General features: G+C 30.0%; 1 protein-coding gene across 2 annotated transcripts; it reads left to right on the top strand.

Annotated features, from left to right (window-relative positions):
• The first annotated feature begins 8,037 nt into the window (after positions 1 to 8,037).
• On the top strand, positions 8,038 to 10,568 carry LOC118042734 (F-box/kelch-repeat protein At5g15710). 2 transcript variants are annotated; one of them, XM_073405660.1, is made up of 2 exons: positions 8,038 to 8,419; positions 8,516 to 10,568. In XM_073405660.1, exon 2 carries the CDS (start codon positions 8,776 to 8,778, stop codon positions 10,093 to 10,095), a length of 1,320 nt encoding a protein of 439 aa, XP_073261761.1. In that variant the 5' UTR covers positions 8,038 to 8,419; positions 8,516 to 8,775; the 3' UTR covers positions 10,096 to 10,568. The 2 variants fall into 2 exon arrangements, with proteins under 2 accessions (XP_073261761.1, XP_034906349.1); XM_035050458.2 differs by having other exon boundaries at positions 8,039 to 8,419; positions 8,697 to 10,568.
• Positions 10,569 to 13,736: the final 3,168 nt, after the last annotated feature.

Below are 13,736 nucleotides of genomic sequence, written 5' to 3'. Positions count from 1 at the left end.
TTATTTTTGAAATCAACGTATCAAAACAATCCAAAATATAAAAAAAATTATTTTTTAGCAAAAAAAATTGATATTATTTTGAAAAAATTATTTAAGTGTTTTGAAAAAATTTAAAATGTTTTTATTTTTTAATTTTAAATTAATATTTTTAGATATTTTTAAATCATTTTGATATATTAATATAAAAAATTATTTTAAAAATTATTTTAATATATTTATGAATAAAAACTAATTTAAAAAATAATCAAAATCATAGTTGACCGGTGCAAGTTAAATAATGTTTAAATATTTAGAGACAAGCTTCTTCTTCTTCTTTTTTTTCTTTTCTTTTATTTCTTCAATGATAAAATGCAGGAAATGAATTCCTTTTGAAAAGTGAATTCCAGGAAAGTATTTTCCGATGTTTGGTAGTGTTATGGAAAATGAACCTGGAAAACACTTTCCAGTGTTTGGTTATGTCATGGAAAATGAGTTGGAAAATAACTTATTAATATTTTATTTTTCTCAAGTTTATTAAAATAATGAAGAACAAATCTTACAAATTAAAAAGTTGAATGAGAATGAAATTGAAAAAAAATATATAATTTCATAAATTATCTCAAATAAAACAAATAATAATCAAAATAATAGGGATCAAATCTAAAAAAATTAAAAAAAAAAAGAAAAATGAAGAAATTAAAATAATAATAATCAACATTTCATAAATTATTTCAAATAAAATAAGTAACAATCAAAAGAATGAGGATCAAATTTGATAAATAAAAAATTTCAATAAAAAAATGATAAGAAAAAAGCAAATAGCAATTATAAAAATAAGGACCAAAGTTAATATAAAAATAAAATTTTAAGAGATGAAAATTGAAAAAATAAATATTCAAAACAAAATATATATAGCAATCAAAAGTTTGAGGATCAAATTTGATATAATCAGCAAATAATGACATTTCTAAATTTTTCACAACTTCCGGAAAGTGTTTTCCCCTCAAATTTTTCAGGAAAACATTTTCCTGAAAACCAAGCCAAATTTTTCTTTTACTGGAAAGTGTTTTCCATTGACCAACTTTCCTACTGGCAAAGAAACACAAGAAAGTTTGGAAAGTGCTTTCCCGGAAACCACTTTCCGGAAAACAAACACAGTTAAAAGGAAAACACTTTCCTGAAAACCAAGTTAATTTTTTTTTTTTTTGAACTAAAATTAACTGGAAAGTGTTTTCCGTTGACCGGAAAGTGTTTTCCGCTGACTGGAAATTGTTTTTCCGTTGACCAACTTTCCTAATAACAAACAAACACAGAAAGTTTGGAAAATGGATTTTCCAGAAACTACTTTCCCGAAAACAAACAAGCCGTAAATTAAATCTTCTTTTCTGTACGATTTTATATATATATATATATAAAAAAACACATCTCTTACAAAAGATTTAATAAGCTCTTTCGAGTGCTGGCTTTAAGATTTTAAACTTAAAAAGTTAAAAATAAAAACATGTTTTTTTAATCACCAAATCAAACTCTTAGAGTATATAAATTAATTCCTAGCTGGATTCAAATTAAGGGTACATGTTGTCTCATCTTTGTCCATCATCACCACAATTATTCAACTTTGAGAACTAAAAGATGGATGATTAGATAAGCTCCTTGTTGAGTCAATCATGAGTTGAAACTCCCAAATTAAGGGTCCATGCTGTCTCATCCTCCTCCATCATCACTACAATTATTCAATTTTGACAACCAAAAGGTGTATATATGGAGCCAACCTTGAAGAGCTGCTTTTACGGGACATTATGTTCCCGGTAATATTTTGGGTTGCATTATAAGGTTTTTTTGTTTAATTTATTTTATCTTATCTTATTGAATTATGCAAAACATATATATATTAGTTTATGAAAATAAATCAATCATAATAATCAACCAATTAATACTGTAGACATAAGAAATAAAAGATGAAAGATATTATCTCCTTGACAACTGGTAAGATTATCAAAAAATTAATTTAACCCAATAATATAAGCTATTATATGAGGTTATAAGATATTGATTTATATTATTCTCTAACGTACCTTTCTCAAGTGAAAGCCTTTTGAACTTGAAATTTACATATATTTATTTTATCTTGTATTTAATTTTTATCAAATAAATATAAATAGTAAAATTTAAACTCATAATTACTTGACCATTAAACCACATAAATAATATTAAAAAATTAATTTCAATTCAATAATTTATATTATTATTTAATAAAAATATTATATTATTATTTAATAAAAATATTATAAACTCTTCATGGCATTACAGTACGACAGAGACGGATGCTGTTTTTCCTGTCTTTATGTAAAACAGGACAAGGGATACTCTACCTGCACGCCCAGATCCTATGATTATGAATCTCTAAGCAGAAGCACAAGTACAACCTGTTTTTTTGAAAGCTCCCGCCTACTGTACAATCAAATTGCAATGACAAACCGACAATCTTGAAACTGTTCTTACAGACAGGCTGTTGAGTTTCCAGAATCCAAGGTCTGCTCCATGCTCCATGATGCTTCTGCTCACAGGTAGTTCATCAACCAAGTTTAATCCGCGTCAAGGAATGACATCAATGCTTTATAGGAAGGACCACAGATTCTGGACAAGGAGTTTATCTACTGAGATTAACCCGTTTTCTTTTTTGATTTCTTTAATTTTCAATTATTAGTGAGAATTGTTTTCCTTCTTGGAAAAAATATGGGAACTTGATGCTCAATACTCTTTCGTTTTTTCCTTCTAATTCTGGGATTCAAGGAGCTCAAGGACCAATTAACTATTAACTAATTACCTTTATTTACTAAAAAAATGGCATGCTTCGTGGATTTTCAATGTTTGTTAACTTATAATAAAAGTAGCAATGATTTTTTATCCTTTTATAATTTGGTATTTTTGAGGTTTGTTTTATTGTTTTTTTTTAACAGTTTTTAAGTTGGCTTGTTCGGATTATTTATTTGTTTTTAATAATGGATTGTTTTTTCTCGATTTTATATTTTAATGTTGATTGAAATCTTGATTTTATATTTATGTATTTTATTTTTATAGGGCTATTCATTATCTCATGATTAAGATCACATGTTTTTGCAGGTTAACCATATTAACTTGGGTTTTTTTGGGTCATTTTTTTAATTGAGTTTTTTTTTTTTTAATTTTTTATTCAATATTGGTTGATTGAAATTTTAACTTCATAATTGTTTTTTTATTTTTTTTATTTAAAGTTATCACTGATCTCATGATTCGGGATTTGATAAGTTAACTTGGATTGACTCAAAATATTTTTTTGTTTTTTAATTGATTATTGGACAAGTTATTTTTTTTGTTTTTGTAATTGATTATTTTTTTTCTCAACTTCATCATTTGATATTGAGTTGATTGAGAATTTGGTTTTATATTCCTTTTTATTTTATTTTTATGAGGCTATAATGGTTTATGATCAAGATCACGATGTTTTGTGAATTAGCTAGAGTTGGTTTTTTAATCAATTTCATCCTTCTTAGATTGATCAAGATTTTAATTTCATATATATATTTTTTATTTTTTTCTTTGGATTTATTTCCCAGTTTCATAATTCAAGTTTGGCAAGTTAACTTAAATTGACTCAGGATATTTTTTTAATTGATTTTTTTTTCAATTAAATCATTCAACACTAGGTTGATTGATAATTATGCCTTATATTTTTTTCATTTGCTTTCTATGAAATTATCACAGTCTTGTAACTCAGGTTAGGGGTTAACTTAGTTGTCTCGGGTTTTTTTTCTCTTATTTATTTTATTTTCAACTTCATCCTTTTAATATTAGGTTGATTGAGAATTAGACTTTATAATTTATTTCAGTTTATTTTCTATGAAGTTATTTCGGCCTCATAACTCGAGTAACGAGTTTGGTCACTCGAATCATTTGGCTTTTCATGTTTGATTTTTTTCCCTCAATTTTATCCTTCAATATTAAGCTGATTGAGAATTAAACTTTATAATTTGTTTTAATTTTTTTTTCTATGCGATTATCTCAATTCCATGACTAAGAATTGACAGGTTAATCTAGATTGATTTGACTCATTTTTTCAATTGAATTTTGTTATCAATTTCATCCTTCAATATTGATTTGATTGAAAATTAGGCTTAATAAAAAAATTATTTGCTTTCTACAGATTTTTTAGGATCTCATGACTTGAAATGTAGATTTGGTAGGTTAACCCAAGTTGATCCGAATAAGTCAAAGTAGATCCAAGATGTTTTTGTCTCAATATTTTTGTTTTAAAAAGATATCATTTTAAATTTTTTTAATCAAACTATATTTTTTTTATCAGTCACTGTTCTAGTTGTTTTTAGACATGCAAAGTTAAATATGTCACATTGGATCAACCTTTATATAATTTAATATTTTTTTACTAGAAAACTTGCTAACAACACCGAATATTTTTTTTATGTGCAATAAAAATCTGATTTGATTTGTAGTGTAGCACGATTAATTATCTATTATTAACTATTAACTTCTCTACTAAAAGAACCAACTTATTTAAATTGATTATGTTACATCGACAACTGTTACATAATTTAATTTTAAACATGAACTAAGTAGTCACATCGATAACTTTTTTCAACCAATTTTATCATATATATTTTTCTTAATTTTATTTTTATTTTTTTTATCAATTGATCGAGTTACTTTTAAATTGATAAAGTTGATTAAAAACATATCAAAATAATTTTTACATTATTTAATTTTAAATTTATACTAAAGGAAGAAGTTTGGTTATAAAGTGCAATCGTAAAATAATTAAAGGGAGGGGGGTTGTTTAAAAGTAGCAACATTATCTGGGCCCTTGTTCAACAACTTGAAGGCTTCAAACCCTAGAAAATGAAGAAAATAATCATGGAATCTATCATTATCTAACAAATACACAATTATCAAAAGTAAAAATTGTCTATTCTCACCACTATCTCTCACTACAAAAGCTTTCTTCTTGCTCATGCAAAAGAATAAAAGAGTGCAGATCAAAGTAGATATTAGAAAAGATTCAAGCCCGTTTGAATACCTACATAAATAGAGAGTTGGCAATCATAGCTTCTCTAATCCTTGTAAGAATTCTCGCAAATAAAGTTGTACGGATAAATATCTTTTTTATTTAATTACCATTCCATCCCTCTACTAGTCCAAATTGCTCAATAGCCTCCTTCTTTCTTTATACATTTTTCCTTAAAAAGATTTTTTGGGGACCGACAGAGCATAAAAGACAAATTCAGTAGTTAACTCTCTAAAAGAAATGCAGTAGTTTCGCTACCCGCGCGCGTTGGGTAAGGATTTGAGGATTTTTTTAAAAAAACAACAGCTGTAATTTCATAACGTATCAAATTGGCCGGTCTTAATTTGATTTGAGTAAAAACATTTGTAAGACAATGATACTCAAACTATGGATTTTTGTTTTTGGAGAAAAAAAATTTAAACAACATTTAACTCAACTTCTCATCTAGGTTGAGCTTTAGAATTATCATGATTTAACACAAAATAATTTAATAAATTTAAATACATTTTGAACAATTGATAAAAATACAATTTAATTTTTTTAAAAATAAATTCAAGTTTATAATTTTTTTAATATTAAAATAATTATATATTAAATTAACTTTCAACCATATGTTTTTTCTATTCATTTGCCTTCTTCTCTCTCTAATTGAGTTTTTTATTAAGCTCGGGTGGAATGAAATTTATGATTAAATTAATAATAATAAAAAATGTTTGGTTTGTGTAATTGATACACTAAAGTACAAGGAAGGCTACAATATTAGAGAGGTGCACGTGACTTATCTAGTGAAGGCTTCTTTTCAAAGTGGCGTGTGGCGGTAATGGATCTCAGTACAATTTCAAAAATCAATTTTTTTTTTTCTCTATTCTCCACTTGGTTTCCAAGCCTAAATTATTTTCTTCTTCCTAGGGTTGTTTTTTTTTCCTAATTTTCAATTGTAATACTTTTAGTTTTAATATTTTTAAAAACAAAAAAATCAAAACATTTTCTTTACAAAATGAAGCTACAACTCGATAACAAAATGCTTGTTTTGAAAACCCCACATCAAGCTTATCTAAACAAACAACAAAGACCAATCTTGAATAAAAACAGCATGAAATGATTAAATAAAAAAAAATCATGACCGGAAAAATTACAGCATGGGAATCCACAGTACATTTATTAAGGGTAGCATAGTCGTTGAAATAGTAAAATGCTCAGCTTTTTTACATATTGTTTTTCTCAGCCTGGATCTCCTCCAAAATAATTCCACTGACTTGGTTAGGGTATGAGCCTTGATACGGAAATGACTGCATGTTTTCTCTACAGGAACTGTTATTGACAATAGTCTGCCATCCAAGAAACAATGATTTCTATCTCTGTGCTCTGCGGGAATCATTAATATAAAGGTGATTAGAGTTAAGAGAATAATATAAATTATATATTAAAATATAATTAAATTATTTAAATTATTGAATTGAAAGAATATTATAATATAGAGATTTAATAACTAAATAGTTATGAGTTTAAATTTTATTCATTCTTATTTATTTGATAAAATATCAAGTAAAAATAATATTAGCTTGTATACAAGTTTTAAATCTAAATTTTTTTTTAAAAAAAATATATTATAAAATAATATAAATTATATATTAAAACTTTAAATTATTAGATTAAAATGATTTCCTTCCGCAATTTCACATAAAGCTTTTTAGATACTTGTGTTTTGGGATCTCATCGTGATTTCTTGAATGTGCTTTCCTTTGGCTGTAAGAACGTCCAGGCTTGTTAGGTTTCATCTGTAACTTTTACCCCTTGTTTTCATGCACAGGTAACTGCTAAACCCGTCAGGTGTCAACTGTATAAATCCAGAGTAAGTAAAACCCAGACTCTTACAAGAGAGGTCGTCAACCTTCCCACAGCATTTCACTGTCTAAAACTACCCCTGAATCCGGGGTGGAGATTCTTACACACCTTTTCATTACAAGGGCAAACCTCTTGCATGCTCCTCAACAGTGCATTTCAGCACTGTTAAGGTGTGCTGTTATAAATTAATGGGTGGCCCTGAATGTTCTTTAATTGTTTAGAATGAATTGACAAGGAAGTAAAGGTACCTTTGTGATAATGTTTTCCTTCCTTTCGCTAAAAATTAACATGTTTTTTGATTCCAGAAGACATTGTTTTTTATTTACTTCGCATGCAAACATCCATCTCGCAACGGAAAATACCACAATTCTAAACGAAAACTATTTCGTTTAAGGCATCTGTGAGAAAACATGGAGGGAGACTGATTGAACCACGGCAACTTCTTGGCTGGTTTTCACTTTCCCTCTCCTTTTCTTCGGCCATTGAGCAATAAGTAGGTCAAAAGTTATACTTCATGTTTAAATTAACTTGAAGGCTTTTCAAGCTAAAGACTTGGACTTGAAGGTCAGATCTTTGGTACACCCTCCCAGATCCAGTAAACCTCCTGCAAATACCAGCTATATGCACCCCTTTATTTATATCCACCAACAACCAGTACAAAAATTAGTGGAGCCTTGAATAGAAGATGAACAGCTTGTAGTGGAGCCCAACCAATCCATTAGCACCAATACATTTTGGTATTTTTTTAAAGATCGTCTCATTTTTAAACTGTGAAAGCTTGTCACTTCATGATCACAGTCAGAACAGGAGTCAAAGCAAGATGATGATCAGTTCAAATTGGAAGAAATTAAATACAAAAAGGAGGTGATCTTTGTTGAATAATTATTCGTTCTTTTTTTTTTTTTTTCAAAAAACAAGCTAACAACAATACTACCATAATTATTTGTGAATCATCACTCTTGTCTATCATTTTCTTTCTTTTATGTTTTAGAATATAACTGGAAGGTTTTTTGCACTCAAAATTATATCTATTTTCTAATCCAATAATATATATATAAGGGTTTTGTATTTTTTCATATAGTATAGTCTATTTTATGAGTGTCACGTTATTCGAGTAAGAGATATCAAAGGATTCATTGGCTTTTTATGAAAAAAAAGAAAAAAGAAGAATCATTTGAGTTTCACATGATTACTAATTAATTTTGTTGATTAAAACTGAAGGCAAGAATTTGATTGAGAATTCATGAAACATTAAGGATCTAATTGAGATAGAAAAAAAAATAGGCTGGGGATTTAACCAGAGCTACCCTTAAAGATTGGTGACTTTTTCTAGGTTTGCCCAAAATTATATTATTATTTTTAAATTTTAAACCTTTTCTTCTTCTTTCAAACAGTGGCAATAAATTAAACACCATCCTGAGAGAGTATTTGAGTTTGGGTTCTTTCTCTTCTTTCTCTGCCAGAATTTTACTTGTTTCGGTTCTGTCGAGGTGTTCCTCACCAAGCAAAATAGTATCATATATATTGCATCTAAAGGTAACCCATTTCTAATCCACCAACCAAGCTTCATTTTTATGTTCTCACATTGATGTTAGCTCTGTATTTACTTTGAAATCATTTGATTTTGTTCAGGTTCTGGATCTGACTGTAAATTAGGTTTTTTTTTTTTAATCTGAAATAGAATGCAATCTGTAGTCAATGATTGTTGAATTTCTGTTGTTTGGATTAATGAGTTTTGTTTCTTGATGCCTGAAGTCATCATTTGGTGTTTAAAGTTTTGGTGTTTTTTTTTGCTTCATGTACAATGAATTAGAGCTTACATTTGGAGTTTGGAGTAGAACTGCTATTGTACAATCAAGGTTTTGGGTTTTTTGAGTTTGAGAATTTCTGCCATGGTTGGTAGTCCTGGAGACTCATCTGAATCTGGGTCTATTGTATCTAATTCTCACTCTTTGAGAAATGGGGGTTTGCATGATGACGATGGTTGTCCTAGGCAAGTTTCACCAATTAGAATTGGTGGGTCGAGGAATACAAGTCCTATCGGTTGTGTTGGATCAAGGAATACTAGCCCTTCTCGGCAAAAGGTGGTTAAGACCAAGCCACGCGGTTTAGATGAGGAAACGGTAGCTACATTTGGTAAGGTTGTTCACCCAGATGTTCAAATGGAGGATAACATATGGGCAATGTTGCCTGAGGATCTGTTGAACGAGATTTTATTAAGGGTTCCTCCATTTATGATCTTTCGTCTTCGTTCAGTTTGTAAAAGGTGGAATTCAATTCTCCAAGATAGTTGTTTTCTTAAATTTCACTCACAAGTGCCCTCTCACGGGCCTTGTCTTTTGACATTTTGGAAGAACTTGCAGACCCCACAATGTTCAGTTTTCAGCTTGCCCCTGAAAGCTTGGTATAGAATTCCGTTTACATTTTTGCCACAGTGGGCATTTTGGTTGGTTGGTTCTTCAGGAGGCCTTGTTTGTTTTTCTGGACTTGATGGACTAACTTTCAAAACGTTAGTTTGTAATCCGCTCACGCAAACTTGGAGAACATTACCAGGCATGCATTATAATCAGCAAAGGCAGTTGATAATGGTTGTGGATAGAATAGACCGCTCATTTAAAGTGATAGCCACTGGTGATATTTTTGGGGACAGATCATTGCCTACTGAAGTGTATGATTCAAAACTTGACAGATGGTCGCTTCACCAGATAATGCCTGCAGTCAACCTTTGCTCCTCAAAGATGGCATATTGTGACTCTAGATTGTACCTGGAAACCCTTTCACCACTTGGTTTGATGATGTATAGGCTTGACCCTGGTTACTGGGAACACATTCCAGCAAGATTTCCCAGGTCCTTGCTGGATGGATATCTGGTAGCCGGCACTCAGAAGCGTCTGTTTCTGGTAGGAAGGATTGGCCTTTATAGTACTCTTCAGAGTATGAGGATTTGGGAATTGGATCATGCAAAGATTACATGGGTGGAGATTAGCAGGATGCCGCCAAAGTATTTTCGAGCTCTGTTGAGGTTATCAGCTGAAAGATTCGAGTGTGTTGGTCAGGACAACTTGATTTGCTTTACATCGTGGAATCAAGGAAAAGGTCTTCTATATGATGTGGATAAGAAGGTCTGGTCTTGGATTGCTGGATGTGCTCTTCAATCATACAACAGCCAGGTCTGTTTCTATGAGCCAAGATTTGATGCGTCCATCTATTGAGCTGGAAACTTGCTTGCTCTCAATGCCCTGCTCTCTCGTCAGAACATTCAATAACTAGGCGTTGTTCTATTGGCTGATTGTGACTGACGAGTTTAGTTCCTCTGGCTTTGCATACTAAATTGTAATTATTCGTTGACCTAGGAATCATTTCACATCACTGAGTTTTCTTATCAGCTAACGATTGTATGACCTGGAATCAAGATTCTATGATGCCTTTGGCTTGAGCAGTGTCGACCTAGGAATCATTTCATATCACTGAGTTTTCTTGTCTGCTAACGATTGTATGACTTGGAATCAAGATTCTGTAATGCCTTTGGCTTGAGCAGTGCTGCACTCAAGTCGTTTGGATAGGTACTCAATGGATAATGATATCTTGGGGAAAATTTTTAAGATTCTCTTTCTTTTCCAGCTTTTGTGCATTTCTGAAATATTAAATCACATGAAAATTACCCATCTTGAATGATTATGATTTCCTTGCTCATTAGTTGTGGTGCTTTTTTCTTTATATGCTTGTTGACATCATTTTGTGTATTGTAGTTGCGTTACTCATTTGGTTTCTGACTTCTCAGTGTTCTCTCACAAATTGATTAGCTATTATTTAAGCATATAATTCTTGGCTAGAACCATCTCATGTTTTTCAAGATTACCATTCCTGAAGGAGAGCCTTCTCTTCTGGGTGGGCAACATTTCTTGCACCCTGACACGTGCTGATAATTTCTAGAAAAAAACGTCAGGCATTATTATTGCAACGGCTACATGTTAATGATGATGCTTTTGTAGTTACGCTAGTGGATCAACTCCCCTCTTCATCACAATCCTTACATGGAAGGATGTCTTTTTAGTTCTGTTCCTTGATCTTCTCCCCGCTTCTTTTATTCTGACCATTTGCATCAGCCAAGAATGGTCATATAGTTTTGATTTCTGCAAAATCGGAAAGTCCTCCAACTCTTGATACCATCTCGTAAATTCTCCGCTTTTGATGGTTCTGCTGCACCAACCTGTACGTGTTCCATCTGCAAATATTATTTTCCAGGTTCAAAACTTTGTTTTCATAATCTGGCTGTGCGTTGTGTACAAATTGCACATGAAGGAAGAGGGAGATGCTTGATAATTAGGCGAGAGGGAATCATCGCAGACACCTGTTTGTTCTTCACTTTGGTAGTGTTTGGTTACTGTTTTGAAAGTATAGAAATTAGTTAGATTTATTTTATGTTCATGACTTTCAATCATACATGTTTTTGTCTTTTCTATATCTGTACATTCTATTCCAAAACATTAACAAAACACAACCTTGGTTATATGTTCCTTCAAGATGTGCCGGTTGAACAAGTTAACAATTATATAGAGACGCCATCCCTTTTAAGCCACTCTAATAAATGGCTCATAATGTGCAGCTGCTCAGTCAAACTTCTCTCTGTTACAAAAATTCTGCTATTCCGACTTTAATTACAACCCGTGAACACAAAAGTCTTACGTATGAGATTGGATTAGGATCTTGCTTTCTTAATCAAATCGAGAGTGTCCCAATTAGAGAACTACAAGACCTTTTCCACTGCAAATATTGCTGCCAAGGGAATCAGCTGGGTGATCCTGTTCCATGCTGCCTTTTGTTTCTGCATGTATGGCTGTAGACCAGCCTCATCTTCAATCAAATCAAGGAACTGTTGATTGGTTTTTGAATTTCCTTCCTCAATCTTCTTCTTCTTCTTTCAAATTGGGCGTTTCCTTTGACTTCTTTTCCGGTCCCTTTAGTTTTTGATATTGTAGTTATATTCCAAATATTTATTTTGTTTCTTTTTAGTCTAAGTGCTTGATAAAGAAAAGAGTAGTTGATAAAAGAGCAGAGAGATAAAAGGTCGGTAGTCACATTCTAAATGACAAAAAAAACAGATCTTGATGTCAATGATGAGAATTAAGATTGTTTCCGGCCAGGTATTAAAATATTATTTGGATTCTAGTTGATTTTTTTTTTTTTTTAGCCAATTTAATCTTGATTTAAAAATATAAATGAGCTTATTAAGATATCTAGGATATTTTTTTAGATTTTCAAGTAAAAAAAATTAAAAAATGAGTTTTTTTAGCTTTTAGAAATTGAAAACCCGACTTTCTAGCTATTTAAGGTGGTCAAAGTTCAATCAATTGACGACACATCGTTTTCTCAATATAAATGATGCGCAGAGAAAAAAAAATTTGGATAAACAACCTAATCTAGCCAAAAATAAATAAATTAGGTTAGTTATGTGAATTTGATCTTGAATGCTTGCATTTGCTAGGCTTGTTTTTTTTAGGCTAGAAGCTAGCCCACCAAGCCAAGGTTTATTGGCTCTTTTTATGAGCCCTTATTTTTTTTTTTAAATTTCATTTAAATAAAATAACTATAATTATTTTAGGATACCTTTTCATTAAATACCATTTAATTTTGAATTTATTTTCAAATTAGATTATAATATTTTTATTATATTAGTAAGTATTCCTTTTATACAATCATTAACGATCTTTTTTAAATTTTAAGAAAAAATAACAATAATTAAATAAATAGAATTATATTTAATGATAGATACAAACCAATTTGATATTTATTTTTGAATAAGATTTGAGTCCTTTTTTTATAAGGTTATCAGCTATTTTGATGATTATTCTATGTAAACTTGTTATGCAGATATTTTTATGTTTTTGGTCATGAATATTCTATGAAAATAAATTTCAAGTAATTTTAGTTATTGCTAATAATTTTTTCAAATTTCTATTAATTTTTATTATATAATTATTTCCATGAATATATATATAATTGCACGATTAATTAAAAAATAGATCTTGAAAAGTTTTCCTTTGACAAGGTGTGAGTAGTGCAATGTCAAAAATAACAAAACATATTTTTTTATTAAAACTTGTTTTGATAGTTTTTATAAGCTCTTATTTAAAAAACAATTCTTTTGACAAAGAAATGTTAAAAAAAGGGGTGCCTGTTAATAAGAAATGTAAAAAGGAGTTTTATTTAGCCATTAAACTAATTTCTTAAGACTATGATCTTTATAAATGGCCAGATTTATTTATTATAGAAAATACTAAATGGCATTGTGGCCTGACACCAACTCTTTTTGGGATGCTATTGACCTAAGGGGTTTAATTAAATTATAATTTAAATATTCTTGTATTCTTAAAGAAACTAACAATTAGTAGTCGTTTAGAAAGTCTCAGATTTAATTTTGCATTTTTATGTTGGAACTTAATATTTTCAGTATTTTTTTTAAATTATAAAAAAGATTTCTTAAACCCAAAAACCTTTTGAGGATAGTTAAGTATATTGGTGTCAATTAAGCTAAAAGTTCACAGGGATCCTTTCTCTAATTACGCTGTAGTAAATCCCTAGCAAACCACCTCAGCCATTAATTAATTAATTGGAAAGTAGCAAATTCATTTGTTAAGAAACTGATAGTCAAGCTGGTCAAGTAATTAACTTATAAATTGTGAAATTAGATGACTCAGTTATACGTTTCTTAATAATATAAAATGGTTCTGCTACAATTAACTCGAAAAAGAAAGAGAAAATGTCGAGGCAGGGAGAAATTTCCTAATGTTTCTGAAGAAAGCAGTGCAAAAACCAAGGCTATCTGCGAGGAATCTTTCTTGGGTTCTCAAAG

The sequence above is a fragment of the Populus alba genome, chromosome 17 (assembly GCF_005239225.2).
Source record: "Populus alba chromosome 17, ASM523922v2, whole genome shotgun sequence".
Lineage (NCBI taxonomy): Eukaryota > Viridiplantae > Streptophyta > Magnoliopsida > Malpighiales > Salicaceae > Populus > Populus alba.
The sequence above is the reverse complement of the archived record's forward strand: the minus strand, read 5'-3'. Positions and strand labels throughout refer to the sequence as shown.

Coding starts and splice junctions, on each gene's coding strand:
- LOC118042734 (XM_073405660.1), top strand. CDS start 8,776: ATGGTTGGTAGTCCTGGAGACTCATCTGAATCTGGGTCTATTGTATCT.